Here is a 14,985-nt window from a genome sequence, read left to right as displayed (position 1 = left end):
TTATGGGGTATTGAGTGTAGATGGGTGAGATTTATTATTTTTTAAACCATTTTGAATTCAACCTGTCATAAAACAAAATGTTAAGGTGTTTGAATACTTTCTGAAGGAAGTGTACCTATTAGCTGTCAATAAATGAGAAGTAACGGTATTCTGCCTGCACTAAACAGAAGATCTGAGTTCCCTTATTCTGTTTGTAGAAGCTCCTAATGCATCCAACCTGAAGATTGTGCGGATGGACCGCACAGCTGGCTGTGTGACAGGAGGAGAAGAGGTCTACCTGCTCTGTGACAAGGTCCAGAAAGGTACAGTATGTGACTGGAATGGCTTTGTCATCTATGATCCCGAGTGTGATTTATCACCGTTATCATGAAGATAACGTAGTCAACACGCAGTCTGAAGCCACATGCAGTCTGAAGCAACATGTAGTCAACACATAGTCTGAAGCAACATGTCGTCTGAAGCAACATGTCGTCTGAAGCAACACATAGTCTGAAGCAACATGTAGTCAACACGTAGTCTGGAGCAACACGTAGTCAACACGCAGTCTGAAGCAACATGTAGTCAACACATAGTCTGAAGCAACATGTCGTCTGAAGCAACATGTCGTCTGAAGCAACACAGTCTGAAGCAACATGTAGTCAACACATAGTCTGAAGCCACATGCAGTCTGAAGCAACATGTAGTCAACACATAGTCTGAAGCCACATGCAGTCTGAAGCAACATGTAGTCAACACATAGTCTGAAGCAACATGTCGTCTGAAGCAACATGTAGTCAACACATAGTCTGAAGCAACATGTCGTCTGAAGCAACATGTAGTCAACACATAGTCTGAAGCAACATGTCGTCTGAAGCAACATGTAGTCAACACATAGTCTGAAGCCACATGCAGTCTGAAGCAACATGTAGTCAACACATAGTCTGAAGCCACATGCAGTCTGAAGCAACATGTAGTCAACACATAGTCTGAAGCAACATGTCGTCTGAAGCAACATGTAGTCAACACGTAGTCTCTCCGGCTCTTAGTTCTGTGTGACATCGTCAGACTGTTCAAGAAGGAAGTCCTCCGGCCTGCTTTTCCAGGAAGAGGTTTATAGCGGTGTATTGTCCTCTCTCTACCTTTTTGTTTTTAGCCGTATTGGCCTGTTGGCAAAACGTCAACAAACCTGGAATGCAAGATCCTCTCTTGGGACAGAAGTTCAAGTCTTTTTTTGGGCTCTGCTGTTTGACCACCAAACAAAAGGCCTCATCTCAAGTCTATTTCTACCTTTTTATTTATTTATTTTATTTAACCTTTTATTTAACAAGGCAAGTCAGTTAAGAACAAATTCTTATTTACAATGACAGCCTACCAAAAGGCCTCCTGTGGAGATGGGGGCTGGGATAAAATACACATCACGACAAGAGAGACACCACAACACTATATAAAGAGAGACCTACGACAACAACATAGCATGGCAGCAACACATGAAAACACAGCATGATAGCAGCACAAAACATGGTACAAACATTATTGGGCACAGACAACAGCACAAAGGGCAAGTACAGTTGAAGTCGGAAGTTTACATACACTTAGGTTGGAGTCATTAAAACTCGTTTTTCAACCACTCCACAAATTTCTTGTTAGCAAACTATAGTTTTGGCAAGTCGGTTAGGACATCTACTTTGTGCATGACACAAGTAATTTTTCCAACAATTGTTTACAGACAGATTATTTCACTTATAATTCACCGTATCACAATTTCAGTGGGTCAGAAGTTTACATACACTAAATTGACTATGCCTTTAAACAGCTTGGAAAATTCCAGAAAATTATGTCATGGCTTTAGAAGCTTCTGATAGGCTATTGACATAATTTGAGTCAATTGGAGGTGTACCTGTGGATGTATTTCAAGGCCTACCTTCAAACTCAGTGCTTTTTTGCTTGACATCATGGGAAAATCAAAAGAAATCAGCCAAGACCACAAGTCTGGTATCTATATCCACAGTAAAACGAGTCCTCTATCGACATAACCTGAAAGGCCACTCGGCAAGGAAGAAGCCACTGCTCCAAAACCGCCATAAAAAAGCCAGACTACGGTTTGTAACTGCACATGGGGACAAAGATCGTACTTTTTGGAGAAATGTCCTCTGGTCTGATGAAACAAATATAGAACTGTTTGGTCATAATGACCATCGTTATGTTTGGAGGAAAAGGGGGGATGTTTGCAAACTGAAGAACACCATCCCAACCGTGAAGCATGGGGGTGGCATCATCATGTTGTGGGGGTGCTTTGCTGCAGGAGGGACTGGTGCACTTCACAAAATAGATGGCATCATGAGGATGGAAAAGTATGTGGATATATTGACGCAACATCTCAAGGCATCAGTTAGAGTTAAAGCTTGGTCGCAAATGGGTCTTCCAAATGGATAATGACCCCAAGCATACTTCCAAAGTTGTGGCAAAATGACTTAAGGACAACGAAGTCAAGGTATTGGAGTGGCCATCGCAAAGCCCTGACCTCAATCCCACAGAACTGAAAAAGCGTGTGCGAGCAAGGAGGCCTACAAACCTGACTCAGTTACACCAGCTCTGTCAGGAGGAATGGGCCAAAATTCACCCAATTTATTGTGGGAAGCTTGTGGAAGGCTACCCGAAACATTTGACCCAAGTTAAAAAATTTAAAGGCAATGCTACCAAATACTAATTGAGTGTATGTAAACTTCCGACCCACTGGGAATGTGATGAAAGAAATAAAAGATTAATTAAATCATTCTCTCTACTATTATTCTGACATTTCACATTTTTAAAATAACGTGGTGATCCTAACTGACCTAAGACGGAATCGTTACTAGGATTAAATGTCAGGAATTGTGAACAATGAGTTTAAATGTATTTGGCTACGGTGTATGTAAACTTTTGACTCCAACTGCAGGTAGAGGAGACAATACATCATGCGAAGATAATGTTCTATACACTGATCTTTACAGGAAACCTACTGATCGTAACAGTTTGTTGTGGGCCGATAGTTGTCACCCACTTGCCTTGAAAAACAGTTTGCCCTACAGCCAATTCTGTCGAATCAAAAGAATTAGCAAAAAACACTCCGATTTCGACAGAAAGAAAATTCAAGGAGAGGGGCTACAAAAATGGTCAGATTAATGCCGCCATTGAGAAAATTCAAAACAAAACAAGACATGACCTTTTTGGTCATGGTCAGTCTCGCAAAAATAAGCATTATTGCGCTCTAACTACCCGCTATTCAAGGTGCGCTGAACAAATTAAGGGAATCGTTCACAAACATTGGCACATTCTAAGATCCGATGACGGTATCGTGTTTTCAGAGCCTCCCTTGATCGTATTCTCGCTGGGCAGGAATCACAGAGATCAACTGGTAATCTCTGATTTACCACCCCAACAACAACCCTGGAATGCAAGATCCTCTTTTGGGACCTCAGTTCGTCTTTTTTTGTGTTCTGCTGTTTGACCTCCAAACAAAGGGCCTCATCTCGAGTCTATTTCTACCTTTTTATTTAACATGGCAAATCAGTTAAGAACAAATTATTTACAATGACAGCCTACCAAAAGGCCTCCTGTGGGGACAGGGATGGGATTCAAAATGTAGGACAAAACACACATCATGACAAGAGAGACAACACGACATAAAGAGAGTCCTAGGACGACAACATAGCATAGCAGCAACACATGATAACACAGCATGGTAGCAACACAACATGGCAGCAGCACATGGTAGCAGCACAAAACAGGGTACAAACATTGTTGGGCACAGACAACAGCACAAAGCGCAAGTAAGTAGAGACAACAATACACCACGCAAAGCAGCCACAACTGTCAGTAAGGGTGTCCACTCGCTGTATCATGCTTTGCAGTCCATCAGTGGTATACTACTCCAGCCCTTCAGTCTTTTGTTTCAGCCCAGTTCTATGACACTTCATTCAGACAAAGCATACTGAAGATCACGATTTTAGTCGATTCTTTGAAATATTAGTGTTGGGTTGGAGCAAAGGTCTGCACACCCAGCAGCTCTCCCAGGACTTGAGTTTTGTACGGTGCAGCTAAAACATTCCAATAGGATATTCAAATACTTCTGTAGTTGTGTGTCAGTAGTGGGTGGCACCACTTCCTTGTTATCTTGAAAATAAGTTTTTTTTTTTCTAGTCATCTTCTATTATCCTCCAATATCTTTCACGTCACCAGTTTGTTCTTTTACTCCTAGTTTGAAAGTGGTGTTGTGACCGTGTACCGTTTCCCCTGTCATTACAGATGACATCCAGGTGCGCTTCTATGAGGATGACGAGACAGGGCTGACATGGGAGGCCTTTGGGGACTTCTCCCCCACTGATGTCCATCGACAGGTCCGTGACACACAATAAAGTCTGTTTATATGTCCTCCCCTGTAACAGTACTATAACCTAACCACTGGTAAAATCTCCACTACCTTCCACAGTTTGCCATTGTTTTCAAGACCCCCAAATACAGAGACCTGAACCTCCAGAAGCCCACCTCAGTGTTTGTGCAGCTGAAGCGTAAATCGGACAACGAGACGAGCGAGCCCAAGCCTTTCACCTACCACCCACAGATCATAGGTGAGCCGGTCTGAAACACCCCCAGACCTGGTCCTGGAGACCCCCTGTAACATGCTGGTCTCTATCACAACCCACTATAGTTTGTGCCATTCTTATGGCACGGGGTTCAAATTGTACATAACCCACTATTCTGTCAACTGTTATGTCAATCGGCTCATCTTGCCCCTGGTCTTCATCCTCAGATAAGGAAGAGGTGCAGAGGAAAAGACAGAAGACCCTGCCTAATTTCCAGGACTACAGCGGCCAAGGTGGAGCAGGGGGCATGTACCGGGGACCAGGGGGAGGAGGCTCCGCTACAGGGGGAGGACCCGGCTCAGGGGGAGGAGGTACACCCAAAAATGTTTCTGATGAGTCGTTATTTTTACACAGAAGGAATGTGATTTTAAGGTGAACGAGACAAGCCATGTAAACTTCAAATGGGAAATTTCTCAAAGTTCTTCACACGAGACGAAGTACAAGTTCAAAAGCTTTACTGTCTATTTAGGCTAAAAGGAAATGTGAAACCACTTAAAAAGAACAACTTTTTTTATCTTTTAGGTTACTTCCAGGCCTATTCCACCTACAATAACTACGGCACCGGCTATAGCGCTGGCTTTTCCCCTGGCATGAGTGGTGGCGGGGCGGGCATTAAACATGGTGAGCATGTTTGTCTGTCTGCAATTTAATTTAAGTTCAGGATAGGAATGAAGCTCAACCATGTTCCCTCGACACAGCTACACAGGGCAGAGCGGAGGACAGCGGTGATGACTGCGACATGGGCGATGACCCGTCCTCTGGGGCAGTGGTGGCGGACCGAGCCCAGTCGGAGGAGGATGCCTCTGCCGGGGAGACAAGTGAGGAGAGAGGGGCTGGTGTGGAGCTAGGACCAGGGGACAGGACTGGTGGTGTGCCCAACAGGGAAATTAGTATAGTGATTAGCCAGAGTGGGTCGCTGGACAAGGAAACAGACTACTGTACTTGTCAGTGTAGGACTGTGTGTTTGTGTTGGAGGCCAGGGTAGTTAATGACAGTGGTTTTGTGTCCAGAATGCATGCTGGAGGCTAGGCTGGTGGATGTGGCTGAGAGGCAGGCTGAAGCCCTCTTCCATTACGCCGTCACTGGAGACGTCCGCTACCTGCTGGCTCCACAGCGCCACCTCATGACGGCTCAGGACGAGAACGGCGACACGTACGTCCCCCCAACCTATCACTTCAGACCTAATCATAACATAAACATAACTCTGACTTTCACTGCATTTGTCTAACTTTTTTAACTGCATTGATTTGCTTCCATCTTGTGTCCATCAGCATTCAGCTTTGCATTGATGCCAATGGGAAATATAACCCTGATATGGCATAGTTTCTCCAGTAGCACATGCCAATCTGGACTTGTCCTCTGTTTCTCCAGTGGTCTCCATCTAGGGGTGATCCACAGCCAGACAGACGCAGTCAGGAGTCTAGCCCAGGTGCTCTCTGCCCTGCCTGGAGAGGAGGTCCTCAACATGAGGAATGACCTCTACCAGGTAACAAACACGTACACTAACAAGCCTTGTGTTTCTGTGGTGATCTTAACCCGTCTGTGACAGAGCAGGCAGTAATATCCTATATTTGTGTCCCTCTATCCCAGACTCCTTTGCACCTAGCGGTGATAACCCAGCAGAAGGAGGCGGCCGAGGCCCTCGTATTGGCTGGGGCTGATGTCACTCTGTCTGATCGCCATGGAAACACAGCTCTACACCTGGCCACTCAGCAGAAGGAGGGAGGGATGGTGGGATTTCTACTAAGACACAGAGAGGTGGTGGAACTAGTGGACCTCCCCAACACAGCAGGTACAACACACTCCTATACACACAGACACATGCATAGTAGAAAGTGAAGAGTCAACTAGAGCATGACAGTGCTTTTGTCCTCCAGGATTTTGCTCCCTCCACCTGGCTGTGCTGGCCAATAGCCTATGTTCCCTCAGGGACCTCTTGGTGAGCGGGGGCAATGTGGAGGGCCAGGAGAGGAGCTGCGGCCGCACGGCACTCCACTTGGCCACTGAGCTGGACAACGTCTCCCTGGCAGGCTGCCTGCTACTGGAGGTATGTACCGTAGAAGCCTTGCCTACCTCCATACCTACCATCCTGCATCTTTCTACTGGCTGGCATCTTGAGGCTAAGCAGAGTTGGGCCTGGTCAATACCTGGAAGGGAGAGCTAGAGTGTATTTAGTAAGGTGAAACTAGAACGTAACAAACTAGCACAACTCAAGTAGCCCTTTCCTTGTGACGGTGGATGGGTGTAAGCAGTGGCGATTTAAGCATGCACATCTTGGTGGGGCAAACTAAATTTTAAAATAATAATTACGCATGCCAGCAAAGCCACTACACTAAACAATACATTAATTGCGTTATAATGGTGTCAACCGGTTCCCACAAACTGTTAGGGCCTACATAAAGCTGTCCTGACACCTTACCACTGCTACACCTGGTTATCAGAGGAGCCTTGTCTGGCAGCAAAACAGTTCATTCAGCCTCATTTACTGGCTTTTTAAAAAACATAGCTGATATGGCTGACTTGCTTAAACAAATGTAGTTTCTACTGACAATTGAGATGTACAAACTATGGCATAAGAGGACGACAAGCGGATAAGAGGCAAGCCGTAATTTCTATTAAGACATTAATGAGCAAGTAGTCGATATAACTACTTGTTCAGCACTTTAGAAATGTACAGCAACAGAATTCAGGACATGAGCCGTTCTTACAGTATTCTCCCTGTACACCAAGTCAGAACCGTAGGATAGATAACGGGAGCATATAAGCAACGAAAGCTCTTACAATATTCGATGATTACATTTCTCTAAAACAGGCTATAGGCTAATTAAGAGGGGAAAAGGGACCAAATGATTAGCGTGAGCCACATGGAGGTATAGATGATTACTTTCTTAGCTACAGTATACATATCTCCCTGGCATATTACATCATTTATGCAGCAGCATACAATACATACAGTGCCTTGCGAAAGTATTCGGCCCCCTTGAACTTTACGACCTTTTGCCACATTTCAGGCTTCAAACATAAAGATATAAAACTGTATTTTTTTGTGAAGAATCAACAACAAGTGGGACACAATCATGAAGTGGAACGACATTTATTGGATATTTCAAACTTTTTTAACAAATCAAAAACTGAAAAATTGGGCGTGAAAAATTATTCAGCCCCTTTACTTTCAGTGCAGCAAACTCTCTCCAGAAGTTCAGTGAGGATCTCTGAATGATCCAATGTTGACCTAAATGACTAATGATGATAAATACAATCCACCTGTGCGTAATCAAGTCTCCGTATAAATGCACCTGCACTGTGATAGTCTCAGAGGTCCGTTAAAAGCGCAGAGAGCATCATGAAGAACAAGGAACACACCAGGCAGGTCCGAGATACTGTTGTGAAGAAGTTTAAAGCCGGATTTGGATACAAAAAGATTTCCCAAGCTTTAAACGTCCCAAGGAGCACTGTGCAAGCGATAATATTGAAATGGAAGGAGTATCAGACCACTGCAAATCTACCAAGACCTGGCCGTCCCTCTAAACTTTCAGCTCATACAAGGAGAAGACTGATCAGAGATGCAGCCAAGAGGCCCATGATCACTCTGGATGAACTGCAGAGATCTACAGCTGAGGTGGGAGACTCTGTCCGTAGGACAACAATCAGTCGTATATCGCACAAATCTGGCCTTTATGGAAGAGTGGCAAGAAGAAAGCCATTTCTTAAAGATATCCATAAAAAGTGTTGTTTAAAGTTTGCCACAAGCCACCTGGGAGACACACCAAGCATGTGGAAGAAGGTGCTCTGGTCAGATGAAACCAAAATTGAACTTTTTGGCAACAATGCAAAACGTTATGTTTGGCGTAAAAGCAACACAGCTCATCACCCTGAACACACCATCCCCACTGTCAAACATGGTGTTGGCAGCATCATGGTTTGGGCCTGCTTTTCTTCAGCAGGGACAGGGAAGATGGTTCAAATTGATGGGAAGATGGATGGAGCCAAATACAGGACCATTCTGGAAGAAAACCTGATGGAGTCTGCAAAAGACCTGAGACTGGGACGGAGATTTGTCTTCCAACAAGACAATGATCCAAAACATAAAGCAAAATCTACAATGGAATGGTTCAAAAATAAACATATCCAGGTGTTAGAATGGCCAAGTCAAAGTCCAGACCTGAATCCAATCGAGAATCTGTGGAAAGAACTGAAAACTGCTGTTCACAAATGCTCTCCATCCAACCTCACTGAGCTCCAGCTGTTTTGCAAGGAGGAATGGGAAAAAATGTCAGTCTCTCGATGTGCAAAACTGATAGAGACATACCCCAAGCGACTTACAGCTGTAATCGCAGCAAAAGGTGGCGCTACAAAGTATTAACTTAAGGGGGCTGAATAATTTTGCACGCCCAATTTTTCAGTTTTTGATTTGTTAAAAAAGTTTGAAATATCCAATAAATGTCTACTTCATGATTGTGTCCCACTTGTTGTTGATTCTTCACAAAAAAATACAGTTTTATATCTTTGTTTGAAGCCTGAAATGTGGCAAAAGGTCGCAAAGTTCAAGGGGGCCGAATACTTTCGCAAGGCACTGTATTTGGACTCACCTTCCAAACCACTCACTGTTGAATTTGCGATTTCCAACTTGTTGTGTAATGTTTATGTGCAATGGCCGATGGGCACCGATACGTTCTATCTAGAATTTCTCTTCATTATTTATCGTCACATGACAAGGATTGAAAAGAATTTGCCAGTAGATTGTCGATTTGATTCATGATGATGACTGCTAGCTAAGCTCTTGAAAGTATGATGTTGACATGACCAGTCCAATCAGAGCCACTGTACATATAACATGATTTGACGTCATTTTATCTGTGGCCAATGACCTTGAGCCTTCATGGATGGGCACTTCTCATGTCAGAATGACGGGTCGCCACTGGGTGTAAGATGTGTGTTGACAGTGTTCTCTCCCTCCGCAGGGGAATGCTGATGTGGACTGCTGCACCTACAACGGCTCCAGCCCTCTCCACATAGCAGCAGGCCGGGGCTCTGTCAAACTGACCGCTCTCCTCATGGCTGCAGGTATGACGGAGTTTCTTCAAACTGTCCCCTTTTGTGAAAATAGCTTAGTTTGATGTCTTTGTTTTCTCTGTAACTGCTCTTTGGTAATATAGTCCTAGCTCAAAGGCAGACATGACTTGATCAATCTTTTCATGTCTAGGTGCCAATCCTCACAAAGAAAACTTTGAGCCCCTGTTCTTCAGAGAGGATGACTGCTGTGTGGATGAGGAAGAGGATGAAGGCTACATCCCAGGGATGACTCCTCTTAACATGGCTGCCACTCCTGAGGTGGGTTTCACATGCACACACTTTGATGTGTTTTCTGGAAGTCATTTTCCTCCATGTTCTGCTATCGTCTTGCACGTATCTCACTCAACTGACTAATATTGCTACAGTCCTTTCTCACACCTTTACATGTTTACTCTAAAGATAACATGCATGTCATTTTATGACGCCGAAACTACTGACGTGAATTCACGAGCTGAAAGAACATTTCATTTTTCTCTATTTGAATGTTCGCTAAATATTCTCTCTCCTCCTTGTACTTCTAGGTGTTGGAAATTCTGAATGGCAAAGAGTACAAGCCAGAGACCACCATCCCAGTCTTCATCCCCCCTCAAGGTTGGCTCCTGCACTTCAGTTTAAACAACCCCCTTCATTGTAATCTCTAAGCCATAGGGATATACTGCTGTCTCATCTTGGTTCTTGTCCACTGTGGAGTACAGCTAACGGTGTCATGTTTCTGTAGGCGACATGCGGAGCCTGGGCTCAGACACAAAGCGGGCATTATGCCAGGCCCTTGAGTGCCAGGGGGGGAGCTGGGAGAGCCTGGCAAACACGCTGGGGCTGGGCATCCTCAACAGCGCCTTCAGACTCAGCCCCTCCCCCGCCAGCACACTGCTGGACAGCTACGAGGTACACACACACTATCCCAACCTAAGAAAGCCAATGTTTCTCTGGAAACGTACTCCTCCTTTTCTCTGGTGTTGTGCCAGGGCACATTAATCAACATTCAGACAAAGACACGAGGGGGAAACATAGGCATTGTAAGATTATACATTTCACATTGATAGCTTATTTTTTTGCTCAGATTTCTCCCACCTTGAATTCAAATCAGCACAGAAAATGAAGTCATATGTTCTCATTGAATTTTGGGGACTTTTTTTTCTCTTCAACACTTCTGTTTAATTTGGACTCAATAGTTTGTTGATAAGTAACACTTCTATGCCCCTGTCTGTAGGTGTCCGGGGGAATGGTCATGGACCTTTTGGAGGGACTCAGGATGGTGGATAACTCCACCGCGTTGACAGTACTGCAGGGGGCACTGTGTGAAACGGAGCAGGCTCCTCGAAGCACCACAGAGCTCTTAGGTAAGCTCAAAAAGGACTCAGCCAGTAGCTCAATGTACTATATATATATATATATATATATATATATATATATATATATACATACTAGCATACCTTATAAGATTTAAATAGAATCATCTGGCATATGTCACCTGCCCTTAACCCCCTCCCCCACTTGTCTCTCAGGACGTGTCCAGGATCTGAAGCTGGACGGACAGGAGGACAGTGGCGTGTGTGACAGTGGGGTGGAGCTCTCCACAGCGTGACTGCCAGATTGGTTAATCACACATCAGGGTTCTGACCTTGTCAGGATTTCATGAGGCTTCTACTTCCTATAAGCAGGCTACAGACAATTTCTCTCTGAAAGGGACACTCTAGCAAGCTCGTCTCCTCACACATCATGCTAAATATCCTTACTTTTAATGTTTTGAAAGTGGCTTTGTATACGTAAACATAGTATGCATGTTATGTTTGCATAATGACATTTCAGGAAACCTGAATGTAATCTATTTGAATCTTGTTTGAATTAACATCATGAATGTGTTTTATTCAGGGGAAAACTGAGGCTTGGTATAAATGTGGAAAATACTTTTTTCATCATTTGTAATTTAAGAGATTATTAGATTCAAAATGATATGATCAGAAATGTTCTCCCCACACTACAGTTCATTTGGAGCATGGCGGTCAAAAATGCAGCCGATTCAAATAACCAATTTTGAGTGTGGCACTCTGGACCTTGGCAAAGCCCGAGAGAAATAAGTTCCAACACCCCCTGATTTACAAGGCGTAAGCCACTTTGGAAAAAAGTGTCTGATAAATGATATTAAATGAAAATGTCCTCCATATACAGCAGTAGTTGCCAAAAGGATAGCCCGTTATATGTGACCCCGTAGCTGTGGAAATATCACATGGATAGAATGGTTACAGTTGAGTGGTTTGTATTGAAACCAAGCAACCACTAATACATGCTCTTCTATCATACAACAAAGTCTAATTAAATGTCCTATGGAAGTGGTGCTACCAGTGATTTGTACGTATGATAATGGTTTATTGTAATAATCATGAAGCCTGTTAAAGCACAATCCTCAGCCTTGACTACAGTACAGAAACCACTTTTGAATAGCCTCGAGTTCATTCCTGTGTAGACAAGCTTTTCATCGTACCCCTTGACGTCTGTATGAAGTAGGGTCTAAACTCACTTTTGAAAGCCATTTGTTTATAGTAATATTTACTTTTGTATTCAATGCACTTGATTAAGTTGAATTGTTTTATCAAACGTTCATAGTCAAGTTCTGCTTCAAGACCACGGTGAAGACATGTTGGAGAATGAGTGGTGCTTTATTTTCTTCATTGTTCTTTCCCATTTTGCAATTAAGTATTCAGTGAGTCATTTGGTATTCATAAACCCTCTTTATGTTATCGACATCAGATGGACATTGAAAGATTTGTTTCAACCAAGTTTGAAGCTGTTCCAACATTTTCCTGACAACACTGGCATTTTGAGATCAATCCTAAACCAAAGGTTTAATAGGCAAGCACCGCTTCACTTTGTGTGGAGCTTCTATATTTATACCTGTACCCTGTAAAACTTTTGTATAGTCAAAGGTTTGCTTTTTAATGGGTTCTATTGTAATACTTTTTTAATAAAATTGTTAATTGTGTGCATGTCTTTTCCTCATGTTCTAGCAGCTTCTTAGTGGTGGACAAAGGCCCGTACATATTCACGCACTTGCACAACAAGTTGGGGGAAGATGGCAAGTATCTGACCATAGAATTAGAATACTAGAATGGATATTAATCTTATGACAGTCTAAAGGTCAGCCATTGTTTGCCAGTGCTGTGATAAACTCTTAAGATATGCATTTTTATCTCCACTATGTTCTGAGAGCTAGCAACAGTTTGAGGAATGATACCATACATTTTTCATATTCACTTCCAACATTCCATTCAAACAATGCAGTTAATCCAGAGCCTGGCTCAAATCAGTTGATGGGGCTTTTTAGACAAGTTGAATATGCAACAAGTACTAATATTGCATCATAGTAGCATTCAAAGCTTTCCAAGAAAACAAACATAAGACATTGAGGATCAGTTTACATTGAGGCTATTTATAGAGAAATAAAAAAAACCTGTATACAGTCATGGCCAAAAGTTTTGAGAATGACACAAATATTAATTTTCACAGTCTGCTGCCTCAGTTTGTATGATGGCAATTTGCATATACTCCAGAATGTTATGAAGAGTGATCAAATGAATTGCAAAGTTCCTCTGCCATGCAAAAGAACTGTATCCCTCCCCCCCAAAAAAATCCACTGCATTTCAGCCCTGCCACAAAAGGACCAGCTGACATGTCAGTGATTCTCTCGTTAACACAAGTGTGAGTGTTGACGAGGACAAGGCTGGAGATCACACTGTCATGCTGATTGAGTTCGAATAACAGACTGGATGCTTCAAAAAGAGGGTGGTGCTTGGAATCATTGTTCTTCCTCTGTCAATCATGGTTACATGCAAGGAAACATGTGCCGTCATCGTTGTTTGGCACAAAAAGGGCTTCACAGGCAAGGATATTGCACCTAAATCAACTATTTATCGGATCATCAAATACTTCAAGGAGAGCGGGTTCAATTGTTGTGAAGAAGGTTTCAGGGCGCCCAAGAACGTCCAGCAAGTGCCAGGACCGTCTCCTAAAGTTGATTCAGCTGCGGGATCTGGGCACCACCAGTAGAGAGCTTGCTCAGGAATGGCAGCAGGCAGGTGTGACTGCGTCTGCACACACAGTAAGGCAAAGACTTTTGGAGGATGGCCTGGTGTCAAGAAGGGCAGCAAAGAAGCCACTTCTCTCCAGCAAAAACAGCAAGGAGACTGATATTCTGCAAAAGGTACAGGGATTGTACAAGAGAGCAACTTCTCACAACCATCCAGGAACAGTTTGGTGATGAACAATACCTTTTCCAGTATGATGGAGCACCTTGCCATAAGGCAAAAGTAATAACTAAGTGGCTCGGGAAAACAAAAACATCAATATTTTGGGTCCATGGTCAGGAAACTCCCCAGACCTTAATCCCATTGAGAACTTGTGGTCAATCCTCAAGAGGTGGGTGGACAAAGAAAAACCAACAAATTCTGACAAACTCCAAGCATTGATTATGCAAGACTGGGCTGCCATTTGCAGAATATCAGTCTCCCTGCTGTTTTTTCTGGAGAGAAGTGGCTGCTTTGCTGCCCTTGACACCAGGCCATCCTCCAAAAGTCTTTGCCTCACTGTGCGTGCAGACGCAGTCACACCTGCCTGCTTCATGTGGCCCAGAAGTTAATTGACAGCATGCCAGGGCAGATTGCAGAGGTCTTGCATAAGAAGGGTTAACACTGCAAATATTGACTCTTTGCATCAACTTCATGTAATTGTCAATAAAATCCTTTGACACTTGTGAAATGCTTGTAATTATACTTCAGTATTTCATACTAACATCTGACAAAAATATCTAGACACTGAAGCAGCTAACTTTGTGGAAATTAATATTTGTCATTCTCAACTTTTGGCCACAACTGTACACTGTATAATAGGACAATATTTTATACAGAAAAATAAACATGCAATAATTAAGATTTTGCAGAGTTACAGTCAAGTAAAGTCAATTTAAACAAATTCATTAGGCCCTAATCTATGGATTTCACAGGCCGCAGCCATGGGTGGGCCTGCGAGGACATAGGCCCACCCAATCAGGATTTTCCCCACAAAATTAGACAGAATTACCGTTTGGCATCCCCTCCATCTGGACATGAAGGTCCTGGAGTGGTTACTTACGTGGTTGTGAGGTCGGTTGGACGTACTGCCAAATTCTCTAAAATGACACGAGGCAGCATGCCAATTGCATGCTCCTTCAAAACGTGAGACGTCTGTGGCATTGCGTTGTGACAGTAAACTGCACATTTCAGTGGCATTTTGTCCCCGGCACAAGGTGCACCTGTGATTAAACAGCATGATCATTACA

The 14,985-nt window shown here is 43.4% G+C and overlaps 1 protein-coding gene across 2 annotated transcripts in view; it reads left to right on the top strand.

Annotated features, from left to right (window-relative positions):
• Positions 1–12,656, top strand: part of LOC139366212 (nuclear factor NF-kappa-B p105 subunit-like) — a 39,028-nt gene extending 26,372 nt beyond the window's left edge. For both annotated transcript variants that reach the window (XM_071103441.1, XM_071103440.1), the window contains exons 9-24: positions 198–302; positions 4,264–4,355; positions 4,448–4,586; positions 4,769–4,912; positions 5,124–5,222; positions 5,300–5,419; positions 5,612–5,753; positions 5,973–6,087; positions 6,192–6,393; positions 6,479–6,648; positions 9,563–9,665; positions 9,805–9,932; positions 10,196–10,265; positions 10,393–10,559; positions 10,885–11,014; positions 11,180–12,656. In XM_071103441.1, the coding sequence (XP_070959542.1) occupies positions 198–302; positions 4,264–4,355; positions 4,448–4,586; positions 4,769–4,912; positions 5,124–5,222; positions 5,300–5,419; positions 5,612–5,753; positions 5,973–6,087; positions 6,192–6,393; positions 6,479–6,648; positions 9,563–9,665; positions 9,805–9,932; positions 10,196–10,265; positions 10,393–10,559; positions 10,885–11,014; positions 11,180–11,259 (2,006 nt within the window). In that variant the 3' untranslated portion in view covers positions 11,260–12,656. The remainder of the gene's footprint in view (positions 1–197; positions 303–4,263; positions 4,356–4,447; positions 4,587–4,768; positions 4,913–5,123; positions 5,223–5,299; positions 5,420–5,611; positions 5,754–5,972; positions 6,088–6,191; positions 6,394–6,478; positions 6,649–9,562; positions 9,666–9,804; positions 9,933–10,195; positions 10,266–10,392; positions 10,560–10,884; positions 11,015–11,179) is intronic.
• Positions 12,657–14,985: the final 2,329 nt, after the last annotated feature.

Source organism: Oncorhynchus clarkii, chromosome 14, assembly GCF_045791955.1.
Source record: "Oncorhynchus clarkii lewisi isolate Uvic-CL-2024 chromosome 14, UVic_Ocla_1.0, whole genome shotgun sequence".
Classification (NCBI taxonomy): Eukaryota; Metazoa; Chordata; class Actinopteri; order Salmoniformes; family Salmonidae; genus Oncorhynchus; species Oncorhynchus clarkii.
The sequence above is the reverse complement of the archived record's forward strand: the minus strand, read 5'-3'. Positions and strand labels throughout refer to the sequence as shown.